Genomic DNA, 21,266 nt, shown 5'->3' on the forward strand with positions numbered 1-21,266 from the left:
ATTGCAATGGAAAATTTCTGTAAATTTATTTTAGAATTTATTTTCTTCAATTTGTTGGTGCATGTAACCTGAAAGACGGGACTTGGTGTTATTGTTGACAATGATGAGAACTAGAGGAAGTTGATCCAAAAAACGACAAAAATTATCAAAAAGGGTATCTAGAATTTTATTAAAAAAAAATATGGCCATAGATGAAAAAGCTTTTTGAGTTGTGTATGATAATAAAGAGAAATTTATAGATAAATTTGAATATATTGTGTAGTTTCTTACTCTATGAAAATAAACGGAAATTGAAAATAAATGGAAATTGACAGATGAAGTTCCTGAATGGCTAGGTTTATTTTTGTATGCATGTAAATTATAATTTACACTGTCTAGGTTGATATCTAAATGGCTAGGTTGAGGTTTCTGAATGTCTAGGTTTTAGTTAATTTATGTATGTAAAAGTTAAAATGTACACTGTCTAAAAATGAACAGAAATTAACAAATGATACCAAGTGCAATATAGGTGATATTAACACTATTTTGTTAATATGTAGATTGGAGAATTTGTGGTTGATCCTAATATATGAAATTCTACACAAAGAATCATCCAGCATTCCAAGTTGAAAGAGTTGACGTACATTATATCGTGTTTGACGACTCCTAACCAAAGAGTGTTGTTCAGAAATGACCCATTTGGAAATTTTAAAATTGTTGGTTTAAAATTTCCTAAACAGTTGGCTCATCCGTTGATGTTACATCAAGTGAACCAAAACAACGCTAATGAGTTGTGCTTCAAAATTAGAGGGAAGCTTACTGTGTTCACGTTGTATGATTTCACGTCAATGACCCTTAAGTAACTCTATTTATTTTTGTATTATGAATTGTTTTTTGTTAGTGTTAGGTTTATTAACAGGTCTAAATGCATTCTTTAAACTGTAAGCATGAATTGTGGTCCAATACCAAACGCATATGAAGAACTAGATCCTGAAAACAAAATTGTAGTGAAGTTCATATCGGAAAAAGAATTTCAAGTACTTATCACTCTTTGTTCTTCTGAAGTCAAGACTGTAAGCTACTAATGAAGAATTCTTGCCTCTAGTTAATTTGGCAATAGTAGAACATGTGTTGCTACCAAAAGAACCATCGTGTTTATAACTGAAGAGCACATCATACTTGCATCAAATACTGAGGAGTTTGATCTCTACCCATGGGACCGTGTAAGCTTCAATGCGCTATGTGAGTCGTTTCATAAGTCAAGAAAATTAATGATGAAACCATTAACATGATATGACGTAAGAGGGTTTATCTATCTTTTATTTCTTGGGTTTATGAGACCATTCCGAATCTGGTCGAACAATAATTCACCACCCGACTTGTTGGAATAAGTATTCCAAGGATGTTCAAATGGTCATACAACACACAGCCTGAGTACGATGAATTATACAGCAAGATCTTTAACAATTATGAGGTAATTTTCCTAATTATAATGTCCACTGTTTTTCTTAGATTAACCATAATTAACCCTGCGTCTATAATTAACCAATATTAAAAATTGTTTTGTGCAGATACAAGTGATGTCTATAAGTGGCACACCAGAGGAAATTGAGAAAGTTCATCCACCAAGAGAAGTGGACAATAATACAACTGAAGATAGTGCAAGGACTTCAAAAGGCAAAACAAAGATGGAGTTCGTGAAGGGGATTATGAACGAATTAAAAAGGAAGTACACGTTTGATACCGAAGAAATGAAGTTACTCAAGCTTAAAGTAGAGTACCTTGAAGATCAACAACGACCACACCGATATGAAACACCACCAATGGATGATTCTCCCGATCATCATGTAAAATCAACATCTTTAATACGGTTGTTGAACATAAAGTCTAAAATGTGCTATACAATTTTCAGAATTATCAAGATGTCGGTGGTGAAATGAACTTTGAAGATGCAATTGATATTGGCACGAGAACTAAGGTTAATATATGTTAATTTTAAGTTGACAAGTGTGGTTAATATCTAGAAATTTGTTAGTGGTTAACATCTATTAATTTTCAGGACAACATCACTGAAAATAGGATGGAAATGAATGATCAAACACCATTTCCTACGAATCTGACACACAAATTGTATGAAATGGTATATTAGACATTCTATAATTCACCTAAACAACAATGTATATTATGTAGTTGGTTCAATACTGGGGAAAGATGGGAGTTGGTTGTAATAAGTGTTAATGAAGTAAGTTTAGTAATGTGTTACCCGTTAATTCTTGTTAATTTAAGTAAATAAAAAACGTCATTACTTCTGTGTGCAATTATGTAACAGATTGGTGGTTCAAAAGACTTGCGCTTAAAATTAAATATTGATCTCCCATAAAATTGAGAAACTTTGTTGCAACTTAATATCTTTAAAGAATATTTCACTTAATAAATCCTACATGTATGGATTCTGGAATGACATGCTCGACTTCATGGTAGAAGCAAAACTTGATGATGCTCTTGCTCATAATTGGATCAAACACGAGCCTTTTAATAGGCCGGCCCAATAATGTTCGTTATCCTCGAAACCCGTGACCCGGGTAAAATTGCATAAATAACTCATTTGATTATGAAAATTCCCCCAATGTCTCGAATTTATAACATTTGATAATTACATAATTTTTTTTAATTTTTAAATACTTTTTCCTATATTACTGGAAAAATTACTAACTACTATTAAATTTTTTAATGAAACTATAAATAGTAAATAGTAAGTCTAATAAACATCAAGATATAACTATACAAAATAAATTATCATTATAATAAAATGAGGTATTCTCAGAATAAAAAAATAAGACGCGAGTCATTTTTCTAAAAAATATTATTAAAATGAAGTGGCTCAAGTAATAAGTAATCAGGGATTTATTTTTATCTTCTCTTCTCTTTATTTTGGAAATGACTTGGATTATCTTATTTTTAAAACGTATTCTTCTTATAGCATATTTCTCATTATTATTATGAAAATATATCCTCATTCTTATTCCAATAAACCTCCCTCTCTTACCTCATTTTGGTTTATGTAGCTAATAATAGTACAATGGCCTTTTTGCTTGAAATACTTGACTTGTAAGGTGTTTAAGAAAAGATTACAAATGTGAGTTATATAATTTTACCCTTCATTACTTGAGTTGTTAATTATTCATTTTATTGAAAGATAAATAAAATGGGAAGAACAAGCATATCCTCTAGTGGAAATAGTCGAAATTAACCATTTTTTCGTAATTTTTTTCAATATTAGCCCGTTGAACTTTCTAATTTTCATTACTAATCATTTTCAATAACAATTAATCAGATTTAATAATAGTCAATAAGATTTCTGATAATCAGATTTCAATAGTTGTTGAACATATTTCAATAACTATTGACCAAATTTCGATAACTTTTAACCAGATTTCAATAACAGTTAATTATATTTCAATAAAGTTAACCAGATTTCAATAGTTGTTGACCAGATTTTAATAATTGGTGATCAAATTTCAATAATTGTTGACTAAACTTCTGGAACATGAGGGTATTTTTGTCCGAAAAATAAACGATTACTAGTGAAATATAAAAAATGACGTATGTTTTAGGTTAGTTATGAAATTTTCCCATTCCTTTATTTTAACTCTTTTATTAGCCCAATATTGATTAATTTAGCCACTATGATAATTAATTTAATCATTTAAGAAAGTTGTCAACATGAAACTCATAAAAAAGTCCAACTTAAACTAATTTTGATCAATTTTAGTTAATTTAATTGTTTATAATAATTCAATGAATTTATTTAAGATAGCTATTCGAGAAGGAAGAGTTAAACTATATTTTCAACACCTTATATAGATTAGTTGTGAATTTCGATGAAGCAAGGAGGGGTTAATCGGAATAAATTAGATTCAAGGCCACATAAACTCTTTTTTGAGTCGTTGTTGCCTTAAAAGGAATTGTTGTTGCCCTGAAATCCAATGAGTTTTGATTACTTCTTATGAAATTTGATATGTTATACAATGATAGATTGTAATAAAAACAATCAATATTTTTTAAATGCTTCCAAGTTCGTCAGTTGTCTTTAGAGATCACCGGAGGTTGTCAGACGAATGAGTAAAGAATGAGAACATATCAAATTTAGCCAACTTTTGGTGCTATCACCATTGAAGTGCTTTTATATAAAGTGCTATAGTTAAATGATGTGGATGAAAAAAAAATGAATAATATTATTTTTTATGATGTGTAAAAGTTTGTCACCGTTGTCCTTAAATTTTATGCATTCTGATTATTTTTTATGAAATTTAATATGTTCTTCAATGATAGAGTTCGCGATAAAGTATCAATTTTTATAAAAATAAAAATGATTCTACGTTTGTCTGCGGTCTCTAGAGATCATCGGAAGTCGTCGGATGAAAGAGTAGAGACTAAGAAACGAGAGAGGTATAGAGGTAGAGATGAGAGAGAAATGAGAGAATTAAAAAAAAAACTTAAAATAATATATATTAATTAAAATAATAAAACTTGATAAATATCCATTAAAAATGAGTAAGTAAGAAGTTTATTAGTGAATTATTGTTACTTACCTTATAAAATGAAATTTCCCTTACTATTACAAACAATTCAATTACATTTACGAACACCTGAAGATCTGCTCAAAAAGAGGTTCTAAGCTCCATACCGACGCAACATAAATGAAAGTAACATTATAAATGAATTTATAAAGAAACAAATAGGTAAATACGCTGTTGAAAAAGTAAATGATATATCATTCATGAACATCATTTATATTGCCATTGACAATATGCAGTTAGTTCGAGATTCAGTGGATATCATATGACACAAAAGTAAACACAAATAGTCAAAAGCCAAAACTAAAATGAGCAAAATTAGCGCGTAAACTGCTCTCTCTCGGTGAATCCATATGTACAGCTGGCGCCAAAAAGCTACAAAACGAAAAGCTTAATTGAGATAAATAAAAACTGATCTGATGGCGAGCGCACAGTAAGCAATGTGGTCAAGTCCTCAGGTGACCAAATCCAGTGCAGTACACTCCAATTTAAGCTTTGTGTACCAGAGCTGGCAAAGTATTCACAAAGGTAGACCCCACCGGAGGCCCAGTCATACTCGTGGCGTGGTCTCAAGTCGCCGCCACGTGGCACCGCGTTTTTGCCTTCCTCGCGGCTTCGTCCGACGGCGTTTACCAGTCTCACCAAAGTCTCTCTCTCTCAATTGGTCACAATTATATTTCCCATTTTTTTAATTTTCCATTAAAACAAAAATATTTATCCCCAACTTTTCATTGATCGAAATCTATTTCGTCTGCACTTTCTCGCTGATCGATTTTCTCGGAAAAGTTGCCCGAATTATCTTCTGGAGTGAAATTCGGGAACTTCGTCGCCGTGGTTATTCAACTAACTTTATGGTTGAACTCGCAAGAATTGTCTGAAATTTGCTCTTCATCTTCGCGCTTAGTTAGGTTTTGGGCGTTCGTCTTCATTTTCGTTGCTAAACGGTCTGCTGAAAGCTGAATTTTCTCGGTGGAGGGTTTTGTCGGTGGTAATAATTGTGACTCGCTTTTTCAGCGATTGCTTGGTTTGATATTTGTTCCGGTCGTGGCGGTTCTTCTCTTTCTCGGCGAAGTTAAAAGGAACCGTGTCGGTAATCCTCAGATGCAGATTTGTTTCGTTTGATTCGTTCGGCGAGTTTTTGGCCACGATCGAAGCTCGGGGAGTTATAACTTAGATGGAGTTGGCTCACAATGCAGCACATACCTCGATTTTTCACTAGTGGCAAGCGAGGCAAGTCCATGGATCCGAGGAAAAACCCTAGGAAGCCTCGGCTCGAGCGCCGCAACGCCGCCAAGCACATCGAGTACACGGCCGCCGGGTCGGAGCCACCTCCGTTGTCTTTCTCCACGTCGTCGTCCTCGATCGATTCTCCGTCGTCGTCGCTGATCACCCGGTCGCTGGACTTGACCGACAAGACGAGCTTCCGCGTGGAAGGGACCGAGGGAGATATCGACCTGATAATCCGGAGCCTGGGGTTCTCCGGCGCAGAGGACTTTGCGATCTCTCCGGGGGAGTGGGAGGCCCGCAAGATTCGCTCCTCGTCGGACCTCCTTCCGCGGTCGAAGCTCAACCCGCTCGACAGCCCCAACAGCTGGAACAGAGAGGAGAGAGAGACGAAAGTCGCGGCCGTGGCCGAACTCTGCGAACAAGTCACCGGCGGCCTCGCAATTGAAGAGAGAGGCGCGAGCGTGCCGACTCAGGCTGCGCCGGCCGAGTCGAGCTTGACTCGCACCGTCAGCGACGGCGCTGCGGCGGCCGTTTTCGCCGGAGCTTGCAGCAGAAGAGGAGGCGGAATCAAAGGCGAGAGGCCTCCGTTGCTGAAGCCGCCGCCTGGGATGAGGCTCCCGGAGATCGATCGGATGAGCTCGACTTGGGATATCGTCAAGGACTTTGGGCCGGATGGCGAAGCGGGTCCATCTCGAGCGGCCCTCGAGGCGTCTGATTCTTCCGGCGAAGAAGAGGGAGTGGAGGCGGGTCTTGCAGTCGAACAGAAGAAGGAAGAGGTTTCTCAGGCGAGGCTTACGGTTGTTGAGCAGGTTCCGGTTTGGGAAACGGGGTCGTTCACCACGTCCAACGACGACGACTCTTCGAGTAGTACTACCGATCCGTGCAACATTTCCCCCAATGGGAGGTTCAGACGGAGCATCACATATTGGCAAAAGGGTGAGCTTCTGGGGCGTGGCTCGTTTGGGTCGGTTTACGAAGGCATTGCCGAGTAAGTTCTAAACATGCTATTTTTTTCTTTCTAATATGTTTGAACCCTGTTATTCATGTCTTTCTGATGGTTTTGCATTTATTGTATGCTTTCCTTATTACCAACACTAACCACCCACTTGAATGATTCGTATTGGACCTCATTATGGTCTTCAACCCCCTTTCGTTCTGACATTTTCCTTTAATTTTGCTTTCTCTCTGTGATATCTTTCGTGATATAATATAATTTTCGTTTCTTCCTGAAAAGAAATAATGTTTGAGAACCAAAGGAAATATATGATCATAGTAAACTTTTTTTGCCGTTATAGCATCTTGATAGTTTCAGAAGGGCTTTTATGTGTTTTCATTAACGACTTCTTTCATATCTGAGCCTAATGTTCATTTTCGCCTTCCTACAGCGATGGATACTTTTTTGCTGTGAAGGAGGTTTCCTTGCTTGATCAAGATGATCAGGGAAAGCAAAGTATATATCAACTTGAACAGGTAAGACTGAGAGTGGCTGATGTTTTGACATTGTGTTATGTTACTGATCTTTCATGCCTATGATATTTGTTCCCGAGTTCAGCTATTTACTGTTAAGAGGCGATTTCTGCTTCTTCTAATACCCTGTCTTAACCTTTTTTTTTTTCTTCTTCCAGGAGATTGCTCTACTAAGCCAGCTTGAACACGAAAACATAGTCCAATACTTGGGCACTGATAAGGTAATGCCTCACTATACCTGTGTTATTTTTGTATATAATCTTGATACCACTGCAACTATGCTAACATATGTATAACTTAGGCTTATTAAGGATGTGATAATCGGATGTTTTTAAGACTTTTGAGCTATAAGGTCAGTCAATGATGTCGGGTCATTTAATTCTGCTGATGCTGTCTTTGTGATGATGTTTGCAGGATAGTTCAAAGCTCTATATTTTTCTAGAGCTGGTAACTAAGGGCTCCTTGCAAAAACTTTATCAGAGATATAATCTTCGAGACTCTCAGGTTTCTTCCTACACGAGGCAGATTCTAAATGGTTTGAAGTATCTCCATGACCAAAATATTGTTCATAGGTAAAAATAAATGTGAAGAAATGTCTGTATGCATGCTGGTTTCCGCAGTATCTATTCTAACTAGGCTATGCCTATTTTACCCCTGATAAGGTTTATGCTTGTCTGCTCGTAATAGAAAGGGGAAAAAAGGGGTGTTAATAAGTTGTTGATAAAACTAAAATCGCATTTCCTGTATTTTTTTTTCTCCTTATCAATCAAGATATACAAGAAATTTTCTTGGTAAACTGCATTCTCTAGATAGAATACCCCCAGTTCTTTCTGTTTGTGATAAATAAAAGAGAGCCTGTGACCGAGGCAGAGGTCACAGGTTCAAATCCTGAAAGCTTAATAGATCTATTGTTGCCTCTTCGAGCTTAGTCTTTAGGCGTGCAGGATTTATTCTGCGAGAAAAAAAAAACGCTCTCTAGTATTTGTCGTTAGGCTTGCGCCCATAGCTAAGTATAGAACACTTTTCTCGCATGCCTTTCTTCGTTCGTGATTCTGTATTGGTGTCCTAGGCATACATGAACCTCACCGCCCTATCCCAAACTTTGTGGTTAAAATCAACTGCGGTGTATGGTGTGCTGATCATGGAATATATGTATATATAATTCATTTAAAATGGATTTTCGGTCAAGAATGAAGTTTGGAAAAGGTCGTGGAATAGAATCAACTTCAGTATTTATACTTTGTCCGAAGTACAGACATTGTTGTTTGTTAAATCCTGATATTAAGCACCCTTCCGTGTTTTTCTTTGCTTGTATCTCAATGATCACTTATGCTGGTGCAGAGAACTAATATAATTAGAATTATAATACTAATTACTTTCTTCTTTTCTATTGAAGAGATATTAAATGTGCCAACATATTGGTGGATGCAAATGGATCTGTGAAGCTCGCAGATTTTGGATTGGCAAAGGTTTTTTTTTCCTTCCTACACCATGGGTTTTTTATATGCTTTTGGTTTCGTTTCGTTTCGTTTTGAATGGTTCTAATACCTGATGGAATATTGTTACACTTTTTCCAGGCAACAAAATTCAATGATGTCAAATCTTGCAAGGGGACTGCGTGCTGGATGGCTCCTGAGGTTTTTACCTATTCCTTTCCATATTCTATCTCATTGAACGTGCTGTTTCTATTACGATTTTAATTTAACTCATAATAATCAAAGTAACTAGAGGGCGAATAAGTTCTCTTTCTTGTTATAGACTAATGAACCATTACAGCACCAAGTAGGTACTGTTCAAAACTGACATGGTTTGGGATCGCCAATTGTCGATCTTGAATAATTTGTCTCCGAAGTTTGGCGCTTCTTTCTTTAATTTTTTTTTTTTAAACTTTAATTTACCTTTGCTTCTTCCTTCTGAATTCTGATAAAGTTCTTGGTAGAGTGTGATTGAGTTGCGCTGTTTCCCAAGATTAACGTACGGAGTATTAAAGGTCTTTCACAATAAGTTGCATTATATATATATATATATATATATATATATATATATATATATATATATATATATATATATATCTTAGGATGCTCATGTCCATGGAAGTGTCTCGTGTTTTGAATAAATGGAAGCGGATGGATGTATTTCAGGGCTTGTGGTATATTATCCTGAGTATCAAGTTTTTCATTGCAGGTTGTGAAGCGGACGAACCAAGGGTATGGGCTTCCGGCCGATATATGGAGTCTTGGATGCACCGTGTTGGAGATGCTTACACGGAAGATTCCATATTCCGAGATGGAATGGGTATGTGTGCCCATCTTGGTCAACAATATTAATCTCTATGGAGAAAAACATTAATAGTTCATAAATACCATTTTTATATGGAAATTCTATTTTCCTTTTTCTAATTAATTCAGCATTGTCGCTTTTTTTCGTCAACAGATGCAAGCTCTGTATCAGATCGGAAAGGGTAAACCGCCAACTGTCCCCGAAACCCTCTCCAATGACGCGAGAGATTTTATAATTCGTTGCATAAAAGTACAACCGGGTGATCGTCCCACCGCGGCTCAGCTCTTAGAGGATCCTTTTGTGAAGAGGCCGCTTCCAACAACGTCGGGTTCTGGCTTAGCATCTCCTTTTATCTTTGAACTGCGGTCATAAATGGTTTTTTTGGGCTTTTAGACTTGGAAATTTATGATGTGAGGTAAAATCTTACAAGTAGTTCGCTATCCGTGCTGTTGCTTTTGCTGCTTTCACTTGCTGATATCTTTCTTTGTTCCTTGAAACAGCATGACAAGTTTGAGGGCATTCTTATTGCTGAAATCATCAGATTGGGTAGGTTCAGCACCGAGGACCCAGTTGGATTTGGCCACAGAAGAAATTCAAGTTCTTTAATAGAATGAGCTTGTGTGGAACATGTACTATTTGCCAATTTGGCAATAGAAATGCAACCTGAATGGTCTTATTATGATTGATGTCCTGTTCTGATTATGTAGCATTGTTGTAGAAGTATGATTTTGATCTGCCAGGATTTGGTGTCTTAAATCACTAAGAGTGTGTCTTAAATTACTATTTACTTAGTGGAGTGAAATATTTTAGGATTAGGTTTGGGGCAGTATTTGTTGTAAGAATTCGCCTATGGAAGTTGTTCCTATTTGGATGTAAATATGATTTCACTCCCCCCGAAAGCCATTGTGGATTGGTGTACATCTTTTGAAAGTACTCCTTTGGTTATCTTTTATATAGACCTGGGAAATAACGAATAATTGAAATGATAGGTTCTGAGTTTAAAAAGAACATTTAAGGCGACTTCCACTTTGGAGTTTGCGTGAAATTATCAATTAGGCTAAATTAAAAAGCGAGCTTGTTCAACTTAATTTGTATGCCTATAAATCTTTTGATAAAACGTTGAGGATACCATTACTGCCCTCACTTACAGGTAAATAAATAATAATAATTTTAGAATTAAAAGCTGTTAATGAATTTTGATCAAATAAGTTTTAAATGGTCATAGTTTGTATCATCCCATTTGTCATTGATTTTTCTATAAATTAAATATGTAATGTGAGAACGAGGGCCGAATAGTGAAAACTACAATATTTTATTTGTCAAAATCATATTTACGCACAAAGAGGTTGACACCGTCTATGAAAACTAACAATAGTTTCTCACGATTTAAAACTATCGAGCCAAGTATAGGTCTCAGATATGTATCCATTCGCTTGATAAACTAACACTATTGTACGTGAAATGGAGAACAATTGATCATCGCGATAATTTATGCTGATATGGTGGGGGAACTGAGTCACTCGGTAGAATTCATGAAGAAACAAGGGGTCACGACCCTCATGGTGAAAAAGATCTTCCAACATCGATAGAGTGCATTTCGTTTGGATATGTTGGGGCAGAGAAGAGTCCCAGACTTTGCGACAAGAAATCTGCGAACATGGGCCATCGGAGAAGTAGAAGAAGTATAAGACTATTAATTTTATAGCAAGAGACTTTATGAGCGTGAGAGAGAAGATGGAAAGTGATAATTTCTTAATAATGTGATTGCCTTTAATAGGCTGATTACATATGCAACAGAATAAAAAACTAATTGACTATAAAGTAGGAAATAAATTTGAACTGCGTATTTTACTCATCAGATATACCCAACAATAAGTATAGACTGATTGACTTAGCTATTTTGTTCCTAAAATTATGATACATATAAGGCAGATTTGAATAAGTCATAAAACAAATTGTAAACGTCCAGTTGTACACTTTGACAACGTCCAACACCCCCCGTCAAGTTGGAGCTGGGATTGAGAGGTCAATGACACCCAACTTGCAAAGTAGTCTGCGAAAATTATCGGCGCCGAGGGGTTTTGTGAAGATATCTGCTAATTGGTCGCAAGAACGTAGATATGAGGTACAAATTATACCTTTTTGAATTTTCTCACGAACAAAATGACAATCGATTTCGATATGTTTAGTTCGTTCGTGGAAGACGGGATTTTGAGCAATGCGAATAGCCGCTTGATTGTCGCAATATATGGGAATTGGTTGAGTATGACAGATACCAAGATCACGAAGAAGATATCTCAACCAAAGTAATTCTGAAGTGAGAGATGAGAGCGAGCGATATTCTGCTTCAGCAGAAGAGTGTGAAACAGTTGATTGTTTCTTAGTTTTCCACGAGATTGGACTAGAGCCTAACATGGTGAAATACCCAGTAGTCGAACGACGTGTTGTTGGACAACCAGCCCAGTCAGAGTCAGCGTATCCAGATAAGGAAAGTGAACTCCTAGAAGAAAGGAAGAGTCCAGTACCAACAGATCCTTTTAAGTAACGAAGAACACGATGCGCTGCATCAAGATGAGTAGAATAAGGATTTTGCATGAATTGACTAAGTGTGTTGACAGAATATTGAATATCTAGACGTGTGACTGTGAGATATAGAAGACGTCCTACGAGACGGCGATAAACTGTAGGATCAGGCAAAGGTGTTCCATCAGTTGGCCGTAATTTAAGGTTTTGTTCCATGGGAAAAGGGGACGGACGAGAACCCATTTGTCCGGAATCAGATAAGATATCGAGTGTATATTTTCGTTGGCAAAGAAATATACCTTGTTTAGACCGAGAAACTTCAATTCCAAGAAAATATCGGAGAGGTCCTAGGTCTTTTATCGAAAATGAATTGGCAAGGAATTTTTTTACCTTAGATATCATATTGTCATTGTTGTCAGTAATGATAATATCGTCGACATAAACGAGAACAAAAATTGAAATGTCATCACGATTGTAAGTGAATAGACTGTAGTCTGAAATGGATTGGATAAAACCTCGTTGAATGAGGGTAGAGGAAAATTTGTAGAACCATTGACGAGAAACTTGTTTTAAGCCATAAATTGATTTATTTAGCTTACAAACTTTGTCTTTGTTGAATTTTGAAAAACCAGGAGGCAATTTCATGTATACTTCTTCATCAAGATCTCCTTAAAGAAAAACATTATTCACGTCAAGTTGGTGAAGAGACCAATTTTTAATGGATGCAATAGAAAGTAAAAGACGAACAGTGACGAGTTTAGCTACAGGAGCAAAAGTATCATGAAAATCCACACCTTCAATTTGAGTATAGCCTTTAGCCACCAAACGTGCCTTGTATCTTTCAATGTTACCATCAGCACGATATTTGATTTTATACACCCATTTACACCCAATAGCATTTTTATTAGGTGGAAGAGAGCATATAGACCACGTGTTATTCGATTCAAGTGCCTTTATTTCTTTGGCCATAGCATCACGCCAAGCATCAGATTTCATGGCATGTGAATAAGAATGTGGTTCGGAATGGTCAATGAGGTTTGAAAGAAACACTCGATGAGACAGAGAGAAACGTGACAAAGAGAAATAATTTTCCAAGGGAAAATTTGTCAGTGTTGATATATTAGTGCAAACATAATCACTAAGGTGACGAGGTGGATGACGTTAACGATTAGGACGAGTACTAATGTTCGGAGAAATACTAGACTCTCCAAGATGAGGAATTGGTTGATCAACAATAGGAGTAGTAGGATCTGAGGACGTGTATGAAGAGGGAGATACATCACAATTATCATCAAGTGGAGTGATGACAAGTGTGTTGTTAGATGAACTGGGTGATAAGTCTTGAAAAGGAAAAACATGTTCATGAAAAATGACATCTCGTGAAACATAGATTTTATTTGTAGATGGATCATAGATTCGATATCCTTTTTGACCAAAAGGATACCCAACAAAAATTCCGGCTTTAGCTCGAGAATCAAATTTATGTTGTGGATGCATATTTTTAGCAAAACATAAGCATCCAAAAACACGAAGAGATGAATACGAGGGAATGTGTCCAAGAAGAATCTCATGAGGAGATTTATATTGGAGCAATGGAGTTGGTAATTTATTAATGAGATAAGCGGCTGTCAAAATACATTCACCCCAAAAAGAGAGGGGTAAATTAGCTTGAAAGCGTAAAGAGCAAGCGACATCAAGTAGATGACGATGTTTACGTTCGACAACACCATTTTGTTGTGGTGTCGCGACACAACTACGTTGATGAATGATTCCATTATCATGAAACCAAGATTGAAGTCGTTTGGAGAGAAATTCGGTTCCATTATCAGACCTGATTGTTTGAAGTTGTGGTAAGAACATACCACCATTACCGTGATTGATTTTTATGATCTTTTTATTGAAAGACCGATTGATTTGATTGAAAAAATGAGTTAACATATAAAATGTTTCAGATTTATTTTTCATCAAGTATATCCATGTACATCTTGAGAAATCGTCGACAATTGTTAAAAAATATCGTGAGCCATTTTTGGATGATATTGAAAAGGGGCCCAAAATATCAACATGAATTAATTCGAAACAATGAGAAGAAATGGATGTACTATTAGGAAACGAAAGACGTGACTGTTTTGCACGAGGGCATACATCACAAAGAAAATTCTTATTTGCGACAATACTTGCATTATTCTTAACTAGAAAATTAAAACGAGAATCAGAAGGATGTCCGAGGCGCGAATGCCATAAATCGAACTTATTACAAATCTGAGAATGAAAAGCGGAATTTGAAATAAAACGAGCATCGAAATGATAAAGTCCATTGTGAGTTCTACCCCGACCAATCGTCGTCTTCGTTGTTTGGTCCTGAAATAAACAACCAGAAGCAGAGAAAATGATTTCACAATTAGATGATTTAGTTAATTGTGATACAGATAACAAATTAAATTTGAACGACGGAATGAAAAAGACATTTGTTAGAATCAGATTTAGGGAATGAATGACCGTCCCAATATGAGTGACATGTACGTAAGATCCATCGGGTAATTGAACAGAAATTTTGGTGTCAATAGCAACATAAGAAGAGAAGTATGATAATGATGAACTTATGTGATTAGACGCACCAAAATCTATAATCCAGATAGGTGGAGAATAAGAGAGTACACTACCTGCAAGATTAACCGAGGGATCAGTAGTGTTTTCAGTTGCAAGGAGGGCTAGAAGTTTGTTGTATTGCTCGGTAGTCAAATTTCCAGCGGTATGAGTGGAGGCAGATTCTCCAACATAATTAGTGGAAGCTTGTTTCGTGGTTCTTTTGTCGGGAAAGCCATGAATCTGAAAGCATGTGGCTAGCGTGTGCCCGTGCTTGTTGCAGTGCTCACAATACGGACGCTGCCTTTTTCCAAAGTTTCGTCCCGGGGCCCTTGATGCATTCAATGCTGCAGAATCGATGGAAGGTGTTGTACGCACATTAATCTCTTGCTGTTTTTCTTCTTGGTGCACGAGATTGTAGATGCGCTGGATTGAAGGAAATGGCTCCATCATGAGGATCTGACTTCGAACAACCGTGAAATTATCATGGAGACCTTGGAGGAATTCCATTGCACAGTCTTGTTGTTGTTGCTCGATGAGGGATTTCGCATTCCCACAGATGCAGGCAGGGACAGAGACAATTGACCCGAGTTCATCCCAGAGAGATTTCAATTGAGTATAATAAGACGAGACAGACATACCCTCTCGTTTGTGAGCAGAAATTGATTGTTTCAGCTGATAGATCTTGGGGGCATTTGACTGAGTGAACCGATCTTTGAGGTCGTTCCAAACCTGTGCCGCCGTTTCGGCATATAGAATACTCGGACGAATTTCCAGCATCACTGAATTGAGGATCCAGCTGCTAACGAGATCATTGCAGCGCTGCCAGTTGAGGATTTCATCTTCCTCCTCCGGAACGGAAAGAGAGCCATCCACAAAACCAAGCTTATTTTTGGCACGAAGGGCCAAGGTTATGGCTCGACTCCATGAACCATAGTTATCTCCCGTCAAGAGGGGAGTCACGAGCACAGTGGATGGACTGTCCGAGTGGTGAATCGAATACAAGGAGGCCATATTTGCATCCTGAGACAGAGACATTGAAAAAAAAAGATGAGTAACACAAAAACGCAGGTTTTGTTTTACAAATACACACAGTTACTGGCAGACTTATTGATAAATAGAAGAAAGCAAAAGAAGCAGGTGGAATCGCTGCTAGAAGAAAAAAAAACGCAGATAAGAGATCACTGCTCTGATACCATATTAATTTTATAGCAGGAGACTTTATGAGCGTGAGAGAGAAGATGTAAAGTGATAATTTCTTATTAATGTGATTGCCTTTAAATAGGCTGATTACATATGCAACAGAATAAAAAACTAATTGACTATAAAGTAGGAAATAAATTTGAACTGCGTATTTTACTCATCAGATATACACAACAATAAGTATAGACTGATTGACTTAGCTATTTTTTTCCTAAAATTATGATACAGGTAAGGCAGATTTGAATAAGTCATAAAACAAATTGTAAACGTCCAGTTGTACACTTTGACAGCGTCCAACAAAGACAATGCGTATTATGAAGAAGTAGGACATCACCAAAAAAACTAAAAAATCGGTGAAACCGTATATTGGATCAAAACATTAGTTTTTAGACAAATAATCCGGTTTCAAACCTTTAAAATTTTACTGGTCCGGTCTGATTTGTAACTATAAGTGGTTCGTTCCTGTACTAAAATTTAAAACTGCACTCTAAACCAAAGTAAACCAGTTATCATCTAAGAAAATATATGATTAAACAATTACGGCCTCCAACCATCCGGTCTAAAGTTCTCTAACATTGTCTAAAGTTGGATCAGACCGATTTAAGATAAAAACAATATAAATAAGTGTAAAACGTTTGATCTCAATCAATCCGGATTAAAATAGTCTAACGGCCTAAAACTGTCTGACCTTAAACAATATAAATTGTTTAAGACGGTCTAAATCGGATAATCGGTTTAACTTGGTCTAATTATTTCTCTCATTTAGTTTGGTCTGATAACTTCATTAGACCGTTTAGACCAATGTGGTATGATTTTTTTTATTTTTTTATTTTTTATTTTATTTTTTTTTACCAATATTGGACCGAAACAAGCCTTTCACAACCGTATGGATAGTTTTTATTTATGGGTAATTTAGCAAAATAGCCAACTCAAACCTTAGAAATTGCAAAATAGCCAATATTTTGTAAATATTAAGTAAATAGCCAGCATGAATTAATTACCCGTCCTAGTTTACTAAAATTCCCAAATAATTTTCCCATCCATTCGCCATTTCCTGATTAATATTAAAAAAAAAATCTAGGGAAATCATGATTTCCGAGAATCGGGGTAATTAAATCACATTCATAACCGCTCACCTCCATTATCTCTCGGTTAATAAAAAAAAGTTCTAAAAAAAAGGACCTCTGGTCTTTTCCCCGACGAAAACCTATCCAACATCTCCGACGAACGATTTCGGCAGCAACAAATATATCTGGTATGCAAATGTAGATGTTCTTGCTATTTTAACTAGTATTTACTAATTTCCGACAAAGATTTACACAAAATGGAAAGATAAATCTAGGATTTTGGGTTCGATTTTTGAAAAACATAGATTTTGTGTTAGTCATCTTCCTCTGGGATAAAGATTCATGTATTGTTAATAGTTGTTAATATTCGTGTATAGCTTATTCATAATCCTAGATTTTTGCCTTAAACCCTAGAAATTTTCAAATGAGATTTGAGAGTTCGAGTTTTAAATAGCTTGATGTGTATATCTTGTTATGATGCCTTCATATCAGTAATATATGTATTGTTCAAGGTTTGGTATTGTGTGACTTGTGTATATTTACTAGTGGACGAGTTATTTGTGGTCTAATTAAAAGGAAAAATGTGCGCATGTAGATGTCAATGACTTAGATGTGTTGTTGTTGAAAATGAATATGATGTCTAGGTATTTTAGATGTTATTGTTTCTTTGTTAAAACGTGTATTTATTGCCGAAAATCTCAATTAAAAATGTTTCTTTGCTAATTTTTTGTTTATTTACTTATATATTTATTATTAATTATATTTTTGAGCAGAAGATTGTTTTATTTACCAAGAACCTCCCTAAAAATGACCCTAAGCGGTTAAATAAATAAATAAAATGAAAATCCGAGGGTGTATTTGTAAAAATAAGCGGATTTAGAGGGACCGGTTTAGTCGAGCACGCAAACCTACGCAGTGGGGATCGGGATACACTATACATTTTACACTAACGAGAGAGAGAGACGCTCTGTCTCTCGTCTCCGGAATCTTCGCCGCCATTGTTTCTGGTACCGTCTCTTTCCTCTGCTCTGCGTTTTCAAATTTCTAGAATTTTCGATTGGTTACGGTTGTATCGATTCAGGTTTTCTACTTTCGAGAATGTTTTCGTTTTTTTTTTCCTAATCCATCTTTAGGGTTGGTCTTTTTTGTTGTTGTTGTTGTTGTTGTTGTTGCTGTGGTACTCTAAAATGATCGCGTTTTCGTCCTCTCTTCATTTGGCTCTCAAATAGTTATTGGATAAGCTTTTATTGTGTTTTCTGAAATCTGGATGCTTCAGACGCGCTCTTGATCTTAATTTTTATTCTTATTTTTTTTTTATTGGCTCCGGATTGGCGTTTGAACTTTGAATCCATCCCAAAGCCTTGGAATTGCAAAAAGCTAGGTAGGTTTGGAAAATGCTTATTGTGTCTTGAGCCTGGAAATTCGCTTAGGTTTTGGTATGGTCTAGTTAATTTGTAGTGCTGTTTCTGTTAGTCACCGAGTGTATAAGTTCTACCAGAATAACGAATATGTACTGTGTTGTACTTAAGTGAAATCGAATTAGCCTCTCAAGTTAGACAATCTAGAGCACTCAGCATGTTGATTTTCAGTGATATAAGCATTTGATTACTATGTTTAGTGAAATTAGTTTGACTGTCCCTCGACCTCGGTTTACCCCAATCTCTCTCTCTCTCTCTAGATGACCAAAGATAACTTAAGTAAGGCAATTTCATGGGCAGCCAGAATTTTTCTGTCTAGATCAATCAGCAAGCTGATGTACAATAATATACGTATAGTACAACTATTCAATCTATCGCTGTCTCTCTGTCGTATCCTTTAGATGGCAAAAGATAACAAGTTGCGAGGCAAACCGGCCTCGAAATTATCCAGAACACCCAAGAGTTTATCACCCCACAAGAACGCGGCCGGGACAAAGAAGAAGAAGAAGAAGAGTAATAAAAGTAGCAACGGCGACGAAAAGCCGAGAACGGAGAAGAAAGAATGGGAAGACGCGAACTGCTCGGTGTGCATGGAGTTCCCTCACAACGCGGTGCTCCTCCTCTGCTCGTCCTACGAAAAGGGCTGCCGGCCCTACATGTGCGCCACGAGCCGCCGATACTCGAACTGCCTCGACCAATACAAGAAGGCATACACAAAGATCGCCAACGAGAACGACTTTGGGGTCTCGGAGCTCATGTGCCCTCTGTGCCGCGGCCAAGTGAAGGGCTGGACCGTGGTGGACCCCGCCAGGAAGTACCTGAACGGAAAGAAGCGCTCTTGCATGCAAGAGGGCTGCAAATTCTCCGGGAGCTACAGAGAGCTGAGGAGGCACGTGAAGGGGAAACACCCTCTGGCGCGGCCTCGCGCGGTGGATCCCGTCCTCGAGGAGAAGTGGAAGCGCCTCGAGGTCGACCGCGAGAGGCGAGACGTGATAAGCACCATCGTGTCCTCGACCCCCGGCGCGGTCGTGCTCGGCGACTATGTCTTGGAGCCGAATGACATGCACGGCGGGAGCGGGGACGATGATGATTTCTACAGCAGCGACGACTTAGATTCCGACGTTGAGGGCGACGGTGGATTCGAGGGTTTCGATTTCGGGACGTTTGATTTTCGGAGGTTTGGCGGGAACAATGTTCTCCCGCGGCGGTTCGGGTTGTCGAGCTTTATTGGAGGCGTTTCTGGGCGCAGTCTACGGAGGAGTAATGTGTTTTCGATGAGGCGAGGGAGGCTACGATGAGATGAGATACGAGCGACCCCGGAAAGAACAAAAAAAAGGTAATTAACTTGTGAATTGCTTGCAACGACAACCAGCTTTTTATTTATTTCTAGGAGATTGGTGATTGATGTCTGGTTTGTTAGGTTGTAGGAAATGGAATGAATATATAGAGAGAGGCATCTTTATAATTTATGGGTTTTTGGACTCTGTTTTGATGTGGTAATTTATACGGAACATGAAGCTGTCTTTGGCGAACAATTTGAATTTTTTGATGTTTCTTTTCTCTCTTTATGTGGCGTTGAGGATTCAGTGGATTATTCTCATCTATTTTTGTCGTCGAGTACGTCTCGGAATATCACTTGTTAAAAGCTCACCCTGTGGATTTTTTTTATGATCTTATCTCAGTGCCTGTATATTTTTCTTTAGATTTCATTTCATTTTTTATTTACCTTCACTCTATTTGTTTGGGTCCTTTCATTTCAATGATCACATGAGATATGGTTGAACTTGAACCATAATGAAGAAGGCCTTTGTGTTTCCTAGTTTCCGGTTCTAAAACTTACAACATACAGACCGTACAATTGCTCCCTATTTGTATGAGCTTCAGAGCCACGTGGATGCTCTCTCTTTCAGACAAATGTAAACAAATAGTAGAGTACAAATTGGGTCAAAAGCATATAACTCGTTCAAGCAAATCTACATCTTTATACCAAAACTTCCAAAACCATTATCCCACAAAAAATTTGGTTCTCGTTTCTCTAAAGGCTGAAACGTATATCTTAATCTCTGCAGAATCCTTTTAGAACCCTTCTTAGTAATCCCTGCAAAATCAGCTAATTAATATAATACAACCACATGCCCAAAACGGACGACTAAAACAAAAGGACTGAAAATACGTAAAACAATATTTAAAATTAGCGTATGTAATGAATTCAGACTTGCCGCGAAGTGAAAATTACGGCGTCCTCCAAATTTCTTTGTGTTCTTCTCGAGAACTACAGATTTCGGCCTGCAATGTATATCCACTTCCGGCACTAATCGTAGGTACTTCTTTCTGCTTCTCACCCGAGTTTTCATATTCTCAGAACTCATCCGCTTGACCCCGAATTTGGGATCCTCGGTGTTCTTAGGATTTTCCTGCGGAGTAGAAAGAACTCAATACCCTGAACATAGCTCACTTGGCTAAGACTGAAAAAAAAAATACTTGCCTTGGGTTTTGGCACGGAAACCGTGTTTTGGCGCAGCTCTTGAGCATAGGCGAGAAGCCGAGCACGGCGATCATAGCCTTGCATCTTCACATCTTGACCCATTTTTGGGGTGATTTTTGACCTTGCCTTGTTACTCTCTCGAGCTTTATGATCTCCTTTGATGTAGACACTGATCAAGACTTCCTTCTTGATGTTGGGTCTCTCTTTGTTTCCCTTATCTTCTCTCCTCTCTTCTCTCTCATTTCCCATTGATTTGTTGTGATGTTCTAGAAGAGGCCGTTTCTTTGAGTCTATCTTTGATTCTTATTCCTTATAAACAAGATAAATTTTTCTCTCTTGAAGATAATGTTCTCTCTCCGAACTACATAAGAAGGAAAAATATAAAGGTTATAACTTTCTTGATTTTTAGTCACGGAATACAAGGAAATAGAAATAGTCTTTATTTTGTTAAGCA

At 37.3% G+C, this 21,266-nt stretch overlaps 2 protein-coding genes across 3 annotated transcripts; both read left to right on the forward strand.

The window, feature by feature from the left end:
* Positions 1 to 5,122: 5,122 nt before the first annotated feature.
* On the forward strand, positions 5,123 to 14,062 carry LOC149391041 (mitogen-activated protein kinase kinase kinase 1-like). Of its 2 annotated transcripts, XR_016300009.1 has the most exons (10): positions 5,123 to 6,771; positions 7,169 to 7,253; positions 7,409 to 7,471; positions 7,665 to 7,822; positions 8,647 to 8,719; positions 8,828 to 8,887; positions 9,435 to 9,545; positions 9,684 to 9,945; positions 10,031 to 10,042; positions 13,858 to 14,062. XR_016300009.1 is itself a non-coding variant. In XM_089618653.1 (9 exons), exons 1-8 carry the CDS (start codon positions 5,747 to 5,749, stop codon positions 9,900 to 9,902), a joined length of 1,794 nt encoding a protein of 597 aa, XP_089474779.1. In that variant the 5' UTR covers positions 5,127 to 5,746; the 3' UTR covers positions 9,903 to 9,945; positions 10,031 to 10,429. The 2 variants fall into 2 exon arrangements, 1 of the variants encoding a protein (XP_089474779.1); XM_089618653.1 differs by lacking the exon at positions 13,858 to 14,062 and having other exon boundaries at positions 5,127 to 6,771; positions 10,031 to 10,429.
* Positions 14,063 to 17,716: 3,654 nt separating this feature from the next.
* LOC149391042 (uncharacterized) lies at positions 17,717 to 20,017 on the forward strand. Its single transcript, XM_089619916.1, has 3 exons — positions 17,717 to 17,729; positions 18,269 to 18,290; positions 18,779 to 20,017. The coding sequence occupies exons 1-3, from the start codon at positions 17,717 to 17,719 to the stop codon at positions 19,623 to 19,625; spliced, it is 882 nt and encodes a 293-aa protein (XP_089476042.1). The 3' UTR covers positions 19,626 to 20,017.
* Positions 20,018 to 21,266: the final 1,249 nt, after the last annotated feature.

The sequence above is a fragment of the Urtica dioica genome, chromosome 7, assembly GCF_054948205.1.
Source record: "Urtica dioica subsp. dioica isolate 48M chromosome 7, U.dioica_male_clone48M_v1_H2, whole genome shotgun sequence".
Lineage (NCBI taxonomy): Eukaryota > Viridiplantae > Streptophyta > Magnoliopsida > Rosales > Urticaceae > Urtica > Urtica dioica.